Source organism: Rhinopithecus roxellana, chromosome 16 (assembly GCF_007565055.1).
Source record: "Rhinopithecus roxellana isolate Shanxi Qingling chromosome 16, ASM756505v1, whole genome shotgun sequence".
In the NCBI taxonomy this organism is placed as follows: domain Eukaryota; kingdom Metazoa; phylum Chordata; class Mammalia; order Primates; family Cercopithecidae; genus Rhinopithecus; species Rhinopithecus roxellana.
In genome coordinates, this window is record NC_044564.1 from 84,326,691 (window position 1) to 84,339,116 (window position 12,426).

Consider the following 12,426-nt stretch of genomic DNA (forward strand, 5'->3'; position numbering starts at 1 on the left):
CAGAAAGTAAACTGAGATGCTGCTGAATGGGAAAACTTTTGGAGTTTGCTTCATAAGAACTTTCTGGAAAGGTTCCTAAGCGAGCTCTTGAGGACAGGATAAGAAGTTGTTATCTTGGCTTCCAGGGTGCCACTCCCAGTAGGTGCTGCGACCAGAATATGACTCTTAAAAGGAGGAACATACCCGCAAATGTGAAGTGTATAAAAACAGGGCTTTACAAATCCTGCTCTCTTCATCTTTGTCTGGCATCTGGAACACCATGCATGCTTTCTGAACTGTAACAATCCATTGTTCATATTTCTGTGTTCCAAATTCCCTATTTTGAATTTGAGAAAAGTTTTCTGTAAAAAATTAAAAAAAAAAAAAAGTTTGTCACTGTGTCATATGGTCATTTAGGTTATAAACAGGCCTCACCCTTTCATTTTCTTTTCTTTCTTTTTTTTTTTTTTTCTTGAGGCAGAGTCTCACTCTGATGCCCAGGCTGTAGTATAGTGGTGCGATCTTGGCTCACTGCAACCTCCGCTTCCCAGATTCAAGCGATTCTCCTGCCTCAGCCTGCTAAGCAGCTGAGACTACAGGCGTGTGCCACCAAGCCTGGCTAATTTTTATATTTTTAGTAGAGACAGGGTTTCACCATGTTGTCAGGCTGGTTTTGAACTCCTGACCTCAGGTGATCTGCCTGCCTTGGTCTCCCAAAGTGCTGGGATTACAGGCATGAGCCACTGCACCCGGCCTAATTTTCTTTCTTACTCTCTGCAAACAGGGTATTCCTCCATGAAATAGTCTTAAGTAGCCTTTTGCAAAAAGGCAAGGCACCTGAGGTGGGAGGAGTAAGAAAATAGAAACTCACGTCACCATCTCTCCATCCTTTGCTACTTCCCCAATTCAAACCACATCATTGTGCTGCTGGATAATATGACAACCTCCAAACTGGTCTCCCTTCCTCTTGCCTTGTTCCGTCTACCCCATTCTCTACCCAGTGGTTAGAGGGAGTTTGCAAAATTGCAGATGAGAAACCAGTCCACTGCTTAAAAGCCTTTAGTGGGTTCCTGCAGCCAAAATCCTGCTCCAGCTCACAGGCTCCTCCCCATGTTCCGGCCTCTGCTTGCTTTTGCTTATTTCTGGCCATTCTCCTTTCAGCATTCTACAGGACTAATGGAAGTCCCCATACTCTTTCTAGTGTCCTGGCCTTAGCATATGGTATTCCCTGTCCCTGAAACACACCTTATTATCCCTACCACACCAGCTGCTTTAGTATTATTATTACTTATCTAATTTTGGCCTTACCATCAGACTAGAAATGCCCTGAGGCCCGGGGCTGTGTCTTTGGGTTCATGCTGTATTCCCATCACCTGGCACATTCCTTAGCACTAAATGAATGAACATATGCATGAACACATTCAGGAAATTGCTAAATCAAAAGGATTCAGGTAGGGAAGAAGTAGAATATAACACTGGAAAGATAAGTAGAACCTGGTTGTTCAGGCAGAGCTCAGACTGCAGGTTAGAGGCGTGAAGATTATCCTGTAGGCAAAGGGTTTTTAAGCAGGACAGGGACATGATAAAATGTATTAATGAAGACTAACTAGTTCATGAGGGGTTGAATGGAAGAGAGAGCGGAAGTGGGCAAAATCAGCTAGAAGACTGTTAGAACAGTTATAATAGCAATTGTGAAAGAAAAGGGGAGAGAAAAGCAAAATACGTGTGAGAGAAGGAGAGACTCCATGAGGTGTCTTACAGACGTCACATTTAACGTCTCTAAAACTCAAAACTCACCTTGTACCTGCCAATGCTTCTAGTCCTGGTACCAGGACCACCCACTGGCATTCATACAGGGGCCTAAGCCAGACGCCTCGGGGGGAATCAGCCCCTTCCTCCCCTTTCTCATCCCCACCTGAATCCGGTTAGCCATCCAATCATAACACTCAAGTTAGAAGCATCTCACATGTGTCTCCTTCCTTCTCCAGTCCATCTCCACTGCCTCTCTTTGGTACTTCTCATTCACTGGTATCTTTATTACATCACTAATCAGTTTTAAATCTTCACTTTTTCCCCCATTGTTTTTAGGATAAAATTCAAATCCAGGCCCTTCACTGTCTTCCCCTGGCCAATCGCTAGTCACACTCCTTTAGTGCTGGGAAATGTGCTAGGTGATTGCCTCTAGGTCTATATCTGAGCCAGCAGAGGAATGGAGGTTTCATTCAGGTAAACAGGAAAGTCAGGAGATAGAGAAAGCAATGAACTGACTTAAGTATGGTTATTTTTCAGGTGCGTGTGTCTGGATGAACTTATTTTGGATTTAAAAAGGAAAAAAAGAAAGAATAAAGGAGGACATATAAGGCTCCTAAATAACCTATAATCAAGGAAGACAATCTCTGGATATGCTCTTGACATTGTCTGAACTAAGGAGAATGCAAAAAGACCACAGTGAACAATAAATGGCTATTCCCAAGTAGAGAGAACACAAAATATGAGATTTATCTCACCGAGGTCTTTGCAGATTCTCTTCGCCAGACTCTCTGTGTCCCTCATCAGCTGAGCTATGATGCATTTAAATTTGTCGCTAATCCGTGATTCCACTTTCCTGAAAACTAGAGACATTAAAAAAAAGAAAAAAGAGTGAGTATATTTTCAGGAAGGACAGACTGTAGTTCAAAGTAGATATCTCTAAAACCTTTTTCTGCCTTTGATACTTCCTCTGAAAAACCTAAGGTTCCAAGCTCACTGGCAGGTGGTCCAGATGACATAACAAATGCTCAAAATGCAATGGCTCCCTGTTGCTTCTTGTACTGATTCTAACATCTGTCTTTCATGGTGTAGGTCTAACTAACTTCTTTTTTTTTTTTTTTTTTGGATTGAGACAAAGTCTCAGTCTGTCACCCAGGCTGGAGTGCAGTGGTGCGATCTCAGCTCACTGCAACCTCCGTCTCCCGGGTTCAAGTGATTCTTCTGCCTCAGCCTCCCAAGTAGATGGAACTACAGGCACCTGCCACCACGCCTGGCTAATTTTTGTATTTTTAGTAGAGACGGGGGCTTCACTATATTGGCCAGGTTGGTCTCGAACTCCTGAGCTGGTGATCCACCCGCCTTGGCCTCCCAAAGTGCCAGGATTACAGGTGTGAGCCACTGCACCCGGCCTAACCAGCTTCTTACTGTGGCTGTCCTGTTACCTCTTCTCTGATGAGGCTGGCATCTCTCATGTCTCTGCAAGTGCCACAATCTAACCCTGTCTCTGTGCTTTGACAGTCTCCCTCCTGCCACAGCCCCCAGCGGTATTCACACTGATCCTCCATTTATCAGTGTATTATTTCAGCCTAATTATTAACTGCCTGCAATGTGCCATGCTTTGATTATAGACAGTTGAAAGAACACACTTCATGCTCCATACAGGGCTGTGATCTTAAGGGAGAGAAATATACATGGCTAACTAACCATAGCAGTTCTCTAACGGAAGTACATGTAAAGTATGGCCAGGTGTGGTGGCTCATGCCTGTAATCTTAACACTTTGGGAGGCCAAGGAGGGTGGATCACTTGAGGTCAGGAACTCAAGACCAGCCTGGCCAACATGGTGAAACCCTGTCTCTACTAAAAATACAAAAAATTAGCCAGGTGTAGTGGCACATGCTTGTAATTCCAGCTACTCAGGAGACTGAGGCAGGAGAATCACTTGAACCCAGGAGGTGGAGCTTGCAGTGAGCTGAGATCGCACCACTGCACTCCAGCCTAGGCAACAGCGCAAGACTCCGTCTCAAAAAAAAAAAAAAAAAAAAGAAATTGTACATGCAAAGTGTCACAAAACACAAGGAAAGTAACACCTAATTCTTCCAGGGAAGTCAGAGTTGTAGAATAAATACAGGAAGAAGAAAGAAGAAAGCAAGAGTAGTCATATATATTCCATCACAACTTGGCAAAGAAAAAAAAAGCGCAGTGATGTACAAAGGAAGCACAGACAAAAGGTTGGAGAGAGAAAGCACGTGGCATGATTGAGTAGCCCAGAGGAATGCAACATGGTTGGGTTTATGAATATTTGAAGGCGATGAAGATCAGAGGGCAGGAGGAACCGGATTATAAAGAAATTCATATGTGACACTGAAAAGTTGGGATTGGGTACATCAAACTCCTTACTCACAAGCAGCCTTCAAAAAGGAACTTATCTACACCACTCCCTATTACAGGTGTATTTGTTCTACCTCAGACATACAGTCACATACTACTCAGAGAGCAAGGGTGAAGTCATATATATTTTCTGTATCCCTCTCTTCCTTGCAGGGTTAGCATAATAATAACATCAATAAACAGTTGTTAGTCTTATTAAAAAATCATCTCTGATCGTTTGAGGAGTGACATAATGAATTCAGATCATTCCATTTCAACTAAAATGATCAAATACATATTCAAACAGTGATGACCACACAGGGACAGAGCATGGGAAAAGGCTGAGTGAGCCCAGCTCTTGGCTATCTGATGTCTAAATTCTCTCATCACCTCTTTTGCATTGCTAGTACATTTATAAGAGGTTTTTGGAACCAAAGAGGAAGAACGTTTGCTCTCTACAGGCCACTTCTGAGGTTCATCCATTGCTTGGGATTGGAGCTCAGTTAGAGAGGCTAAAAATGTGACTATTACTCAAGTTTGGGGTTAAATATTTTCTACTAAACAGAGAAAGAGTCAAAGTTCAGTGTTCATCTCGATGGCTCTGAACTAGAGGTAGCAGAGAGGAACAAAATCTCAAAGGGCTTGTTACTGGATCCAACTTACACTTCTGGGGCTTATAAACAACTTGCTCCAGTTCCTCCAGGTTGTCTTTGACTGTTGCTATCACTGACGCATCAAGAGAGGCACACAGCTTGCAGATATAATCCAAGGCTTCATCTGTGTCTTTGGCATCCCCAACACCAACAGAGGCAGTCAGCCCAACGACCTGTAAGGAGCATTCAAAATCATGAGATGTCTGAGAAATGGTACCATGTTTCCACAACCCCTCATACAACTTTCCTGCTGGAGTACGGTTTTTGTTTTTTTGTTTTTACTAACACACAGTGTATGGCACATGGAGGCACATAATGCATATTTACTAAGTGAACAAATGAATAAAGGAAACAAAATTCATAATGAGTTGTACAATATGGACTCGGGACTTGAGAAGGACATCTTCAATGTGGCCACAAGAGTAAGAAAATAGGAGTTAGGAAGATTATAGCTCTTCCAAAGTATTCGCCTGACTTTGGAGATACCTGGGGCAGTGGGCCTGAAGATCCTCCAAGTTTCTGATCTAGATAATTAAACATGATCATATTGTATGGGTGTTGTTTACTAGTGTTGTGGCATTCATCAAATATCATCAAAGTAAAGACGGACAGTGATGGAATCGTTCCCTTTTTAAGGTTGTTCACAAGAATCTGCGGGGTTAAAATGATGATGTCATTGTTCTCAACAATCTGTTCCACCGGTACGTTCTCAGCTGTTGCTCCAGAAATACCTGTAACTCTATACCTGGGAAATGACAGAAATTCCATATTACCAACCACAATGTGAATAAGGAACCACAAATATGAAACGCTAGCTCAGAACATCAACTGATTAAATTCTCTCTGAGTCCAAAAGGAGTATAGCTGTAGGCAAGTCCTTAGCACAGAGCCTGACACATAGTAAGTGATCAATAAATCCAAGCTAGTTGTAATTTATAGTAGTATATATTAAGTCACTGAGAAAAGAGTACGTAAAAGAATAATATCAAATAAATTATAAAATCACTAAAGAAGTTAAACGTGTCCCATAAACGTCAGATTTATCCCTGAAGTTATTTACTCCCCATACAAGGGCAAACCAGGGGAGTTTAAGCTTTCTGGTACATCTAACAAAAAAAGACTTGAATCCATGAAGGAATTACATCTGGATGATATAAAAGCTGAATCTAATATAATTTTTTATCATTGTTTTTCAAAACCAAACAGAAAACACATCAATTAACACAAAGCTGGAGAAAAAGAAATTGAAGCAACTATTATACCTACCCAAGTCTTTCAAAGTATTTTGAGAATATAGATTCCTGCTGTTCATATAGTGGGATCTGATTTGCAAAAAAGACAACTTTCCCCTTTTGTCCTTGTGGGAATTTTTTAAGATGATGTTCACATATAAGGATTGAAACCAGGGTTTTTCCACAACCTTTTAACATGTAAGGAAAAAAGAAAACATGTAACTCATATATTAGATATTTCTCTAGAAAGGCATTTATTTTTGGCTCTTCTAATACCACTGAGCTGACTAATTAATTGATAATTTAGATGGGTTAACAGTTACAGGATTTGCACTATGACTAAAAAATATCAAGCTACTTCCTAGGTGCATGCAAACAGCCAAGACCCAAAAGCAAGCTAACAGAGGGCACTTTTCTTACCTTCTCATGTCCCATAAAATACATAAGGACATTAGTAGGACAGTTTTCTCAAAAGACACATGGAATAAGGAAAAAACTGAAACTTGCCCATTCTGTCCCAGTATTCAACAAAAGAAAAAAAAAAGGAAGCAAACAGAAAAACGATGTAAGGAATGGCAATAGGCTTACCTGTAGGAGCACATATTATTGTGTTTTTTCCTTTCTTAGCAGGTAAAGCAAGCTCTAATTGGTAATTTCTTGGTTTAAATGGGCCGTACAAGTTTGTATCAGACACTTCTGGAATACAAAAGGAGCAAAATTACCAAATAGTTCCTGCTCTGAGGTATCACGGTAACAGCTACAGTCTAATGTCCACAAATTCTGACTCCAGCAAGAAAAGCCTCACTGGAGAAAGTTTAGAATCCTTTCTCTTGGTAACCACTCTTTCTTTTCCACTAATTTGAAGTACGGAATTCTCTCAATGACAAAGTATTGATGGCAAGAAGGAAAAAAAAAAAAAACATGAATTATTTTTTATAAAATCATGGCAGGCTAACAAAGAGAAACCAAAGCAAGAATGGCTCAATTCAGGGTAAGACAACCTGTCCACTAAAGGCAATGCTGTATGGAAAAAAGCAACAAATCCTCCCAAGATATTTGAAGAAAACCAAACTGTTAACATTGGATTCTCAAAGCAATTTCATATTAAGGCAAATAACACTTTGTCGTTCTTCAGGTTCTCAAATGATATTTTCTCTCGACACAACCAGAAGTTTTAAAAAATAATCAAAGGCTTTATCTCAATAACAGGTAGGCATATAAAATGTTAAGAGCTAGCAAAGACTTTGGAAATTATCTACTGAGTCTAACCTGCCCATTTTAGAGAAAGGGAGAATTTCTAAAAAGTTAAGTGAATTAACCTCACACAAAAGACATGTAAGAGCCAGGCGCAGTGGCTCATGCCTATAATCCCAGCACTTGGGAGGCCGAGGTGGATGGATCACTTGAGGTCAGGAGTTTGAGAACAGCCTGGCCAATATGGTGAAATCCCCATCTCTACAAAAAAAATACAAAAATTATCCAGATGTGGTGGCATATGCCTGTGGTCCCAGCTACTTGGGAGACTGAGGCAGGAGAATCACTTGAACCCAGGAGGCCAAGGTTGCAGTGAGTTGAGATTGTGCCACTGCACTCCAGCCTGAACAACAGAGCGAGAGACTCCATCTCAAAAAACAACAAAAGACATGCAAGAATCTTCACATGTCAGAAAATTCAAAGCAACTCATATTCATTGATTTTATTGTTTTTTTTTTCTTTTTTTTTCCAAGGGGTAACAGATTTTATTCTGAAATGACCAACAACAAAACAGAACAAAAATACTTGTAACATTCAGTTGCAGAAGCAATCTGCACATTTTCTCTTTATGATGTTATCCTAATATCATTTTTCTTCTAACACCACTCATTATTAATCCTAATTTCCTTCCTGATAGTCTTTTATAAATAATTTTTTATTATGGCATATTATACAACTTTCTGGTCTCATAAAGCCATCAAGAAAATATGCTTTGAGAAGCATATGGGGGCCTCACAGGGCCACAGCTAACTTACACAGTGCCTCTGTGTAAATGAGAAAAAGGAGCTTCTCTTGGAGGACACAGCCCCTCAATGCACTGTGTGGCAAATGCACAGGCTGGATTTCAGCCCCTACTCAATTCTCAGCTGGGTACATTTGGGTAGCACACTAACTTCATCAACTTGCAGGGCAGCCCAGGGGTCCTAAAAGGAAATTGAGCAAGTGGCTCAGAAATAGAAGTAGTATTTCTTTAGAAAGCAAGGCTGATTTGGGAATTCATAGACATCAGGTTTTGGTGAAGACTCTATTCGCATTTCCACCACAGACATGCACATACTTTCTTAGTGGTAAAAGAAGAAAAAAGATAGTAAAAAGAAGAAAAAAAGATAGTGGAAGAACTGGAAGAAGAGAATGGCATTCCAAATATAGAAAAAGTATCTATTGTAACATAAATTCTCTTTTCTTTCTTAATTTTCCTTACAAACCTTTTCACAAGGCTGTGACTTTGGGTACCACACCAAACACCAGAAGAGCACCATTATGGAAAAGAACAAACAATGCCGGGTACCTGAAGGTGGACATGAATTCTCACTAAGATTCTGGCATTCTGGATCTTCTTGGTAGAAAATCTGTATGTCAGAAGTTTCCATCTTATCCTCGAGATCTTCTGTTTCAACATCTTTTATACCTTTGTAAGACCAAAAAAGCATCTTCACATAATCTGATTATAGTGTTGATGGTGAAAGCTCCACAAAAAGGTCATAACACTAAGATTTTTAACTTCTATTAAAATTTCTCACAACCACTCCCCTTCACCTTTTAAAACAGTTAAAAGAATCACTCTGAGTTTCAAATCTCAATTTGGAGTTGGCCTCCAGTGTAATTTAGAGCTATATTACTCAAAGTGTGGAACGCATTGCCCTACTGAATCAGAATCCACACTTTAACAAGACCTCCAAGGGATTCGTATGCACCAAAAAAAAAAAAAAAAAAAAAAAAAGAAGCATGATTTAGCAGACATTTCTGAATGACTCTTGACCCAGTAAATCATATGTGTATTTATACAGACAGTTTCTGAAACAACTTAGGATCCAAAGAAGCCTAGGAAAGCTAAGACCAGATATTCAGATGTTTACCAAACTCAGCCTTTGAAACAATGCTCTGAGTGTCAGCTTCAAGAAACCAAATGATGGTTCAGACACTTAACCACAACCAATTCTTTCACCCGTCGGATTCAGTTCCAGATGGCTTCCAGTAAGAGAACCAGGCGATGTCTATCAAGAAATCTACTCTTAAAAGGGGGTAAGTCCTGGAGTTTGAACCTTTAACTCTAGAATTCTCAAGCTATTTCTCTGATAATCTAAACTTAGACTGGGAATTTGGATTCTGCCTTCCCCAAATCGTTTGGGCCAGATGGACTAATTCTGGATGAGAGTGGTTTTCCCCAGTCCATTTTTAGGGGTTATATGCAACCAAACTAATTTTGTAGGCAAGTAACTGCCTCCCTCCCAGAATGCAGCTTCCTGCTGGTTTCGCACTAGAGATGTAGCTCTGGCTCTCTGAGGGGAAAACGCCTCTGATGGGATGTGAGAGACCAGTTGGAATGAGTGAAGCCCTAAGTAGAGCTGTAAGGAGGGTACAGTGTCTTACCGTTCTCTACAGTCCACAGTTCACTGAACTTGTTCCTCTCTCTCTCCAAAGCAAGTTTCAAAGTTTTGGGCCAGTTCTCCTTGTCTGATCTGAGAAGGCATTCCACCAATTTCTCTGCACCTGCCATCATCCCCTTAGTGGAGCAAATCTAAGCAAAGCAACTGTAGTTTATTGATCAATTATCTCAAAAGCTTTCCCTCTATCAGTTTTGACTGAAGAAATGTCAGTTCACGTACTATCTGATTTAAAGCCATTGTACATTACGGTTCAATGGGTCATATTCATGACAGTTTTTCCCCCGTCCAACACATCTTTTAAGATACTTTTTCCTTCATCCTTTCCTTTACACTAGATGTCACTGTGTCAAGCCAAGCCTTCTCTTCGCCTCTGAGTTCTTACACCTATCCTCATCAGCAATATGAGGAAAAGAATCATTTGACAACCATTCCCAACATGGGTATATTGGCATATAGCAATATGTGGAAACAGATAACAAAATACTAACAATTTTTTTTTCAGGGTTGAGGAATTTGTATGACTTTTACTAATCATAATAACTAAAGCTTATTGTTCACATACTCTGTGCAAGACATACATGAGTACTTTATATATATTATCTCATTTACATATCTCATTACCCTTATAAAAGTACTATATTAATAAGGTACCATTATTATTTCCATTTTACACACAAGGAAACAGATATTCAGAGAAACTAAGTAACTTGCCCAAGATCATACCGCTAGTAAGTGGTTGAGCTATGATTCTAACGAAATTCATCTGTGTTCAGAGTCTAAACACTTAACTGCTAGAGTCTGTAGCCCTTTCTCATCTGCTCATCTGTTCAATTTAAATTTGCATAAAACACTGTTCACAGACTATGGTGATTTTAACTGAAAATAGGGCAAACTTCAAAAAAACTTTGTGACATAAAAATTACTCAGTTCACATTAAAAGTACTATTCTGGCTGGGCGTGGTGGCTCACACCTGTAATCCCAGCACTTTGAGAGGCCGAGGCGGGTGTATCACGAGGTCAGGAGTTCGAGACCAGCCTGATCAACATGGTGAAACCCCATCTCTACTAAAAATACAAAAATTAGCTGGGCATGGTAGCGCGCACCTATAATCCCAGCTACTCAGGAGGCTGAGGCAGGAGAATCACTTGAACCCAGGAGGCAGAGGGTGCAGTGAACCGAGATCGTGCCATTGCACTCCAGCCTCGGTGACAGAGCGAGACTCCATCTCAAAAAAAAACAAAAAAAAAGGTACTATTCTATGAGTACTTTTGTGGGTTTCAGTGATCTTTCTCAGGTCTAAAACAGTATAGAAAACAGAAGACACCTCCCATGTGATTATTATTTCCCCAATTTTAGCACTTTATATTAACTTACCTGTAGAATTTCTTCACATTCCTGATTAATTAAACATTCAGACAGATCAGAAAGGATATCTGTTGGAATAATTCTGGTTTTAAATTCTGGTTGTAAACGTTTTAAAAGTAATCTATACTCCTCCAACTTTTCAATTTTTTTGAAATCCCAACTTTCAATGGCTTCATAAAGTCCAGAATAACCTGAAAAGAATGAAAAAAATGTGGACTTTTTGAAACCAACTGAAAAATACTTTGAGATGAGTATCATAGAAATCGTGTTTGAATGTATGGTGGTAGAATTCAAAAACTATCTGTAAATTACCCCCAATTGTCATCGATTTTTCAAAAAGAAAACAGTATTCATTTTAGTCACCCAGCGCTTTAGGCCTTCTAGCAATATCTATTATCTATTGGGAAAAAGTACTAAGGACAACTTTGAAGTCTTACATTTTCATCTCAGTATAAAATCTTTCTTACAAAGTGCCCCATGGACTTCACCTACAATCCCTGATTTGTCTTTAAAGAGTCAACAGGTTTATTATGTATCTTCTCAGTGGAAAACAGTAAAGAAGGCAAAAAGAAATATAAACCTTAATTCCTGACCCCAAGGAACTTTCTTTCTAATTTTTCTAAGATAATATTAAGTAAATGGGAAATTTACTTAATATTATTCCACATGCCTTTAAAAGACATTTATTTAAAAATCATATTTAGAAAGTTCAGAAAAAAATACTAATGGCCAACAAACATACATAAGATGTTCAACCTCATTCTTTTTTAAAATTGTAGTAAAAAACAGATAAAACATTTACCATCTTAACTATTTTTAAATGTACAGTTCAGTCGTGTTAAATTCATTTTGTTATAAAACAAAAATCCAGACCTTTTTCACCTTGCAAATCTAAAACTCTATAAAACAACTATTCCTTTTTTTCTCCTCACCCCTGCTCCCGGTAACCACCACTCTTTCTGTTTCTTTTTCTTTCTTTTTTTTTTTTTTGAGACTCCACCCAGGCTGGAGTGCAGTGGCCAGATCTCAGCTCACCGCAAGCTCCGCCTCCCGGGTTCACGCCATTCTCTTGCCTCAGCCTCCCGAGTAGCTGGGACTACAGTAGGCGCCTGCCACCTCGCCCGGCTAGTTTTTTGTGTTTTTTAGTAGAGACGGGGTTTCACCGTGTTAGCCAGGATGGTCTCGATCTCCTGACCTCGTGATCCGCGCGTCTCGGCCTCCCAAAGTGCTGGGGTTACAGGCTTGAGCCACCGCGCCCGGCCCACTTTTTCTGTTTCTATGAATCCGACTACTTTAGATAATTTATATAGGTGGCAAAATACAATATTTGTCTTTTTGTGACTGACTTACTCCACTCAGCACAGTGCCATGTGCCAGGATTTCCTTTTCTTTTTTTTTTTTTAAGGCGGAATAATATTCCATTGTATGTGTATATCAC

At 39.8% G+C, this 12,426-nt stretch overlaps 1 protein-coding gene across 1 annotated transcript in view; it reads right to left on the reverse strand.

The window, feature by feature from the left end:
* The window catches only part of DDX58 (DExD/H-box helicase 58), a 72,245-nt gene that overhangs the window by 26,976 nt on the left and 32,843 nt on the right, over positions 1 to 12,426 (reverse strand). The window contains exons 3-11 of the mRNA XM_010354445.2: positions 10,998 to 11,179; positions 9,606 to 9,753; positions 8,524 to 8,643; positions 6,570 to 6,677; positions 6,016 to 6,169; positions 5,236 to 5,494; positions 4,760 to 4,922; positions 2,487 to 2,591; positions 184 to 341 (exon numbers count right to left, since the gene is read on the reverse strand). Coding sequence (XP_010352747.1) covers positions 184 to 341; positions 2,487 to 2,591; positions 4,760 to 4,922; positions 5,236 to 5,494; positions 6,016 to 6,169; positions 6,570 to 6,677; positions 8,524 to 8,643; positions 9,606 to 9,753; positions 10,998 to 11,179 — 1,397 coding nt within the window. The remainder of the gene's footprint in view (positions 1 to 183; positions 342 to 2,486; positions 2,592 to 4,759; positions 4,923 to 5,235; positions 5,495 to 6,015; positions 6,170 to 6,569; positions 6,678 to 8,523; positions 8,644 to 9,605; positions 9,754 to 10,997; positions 11,180 to 12,426) is intronic.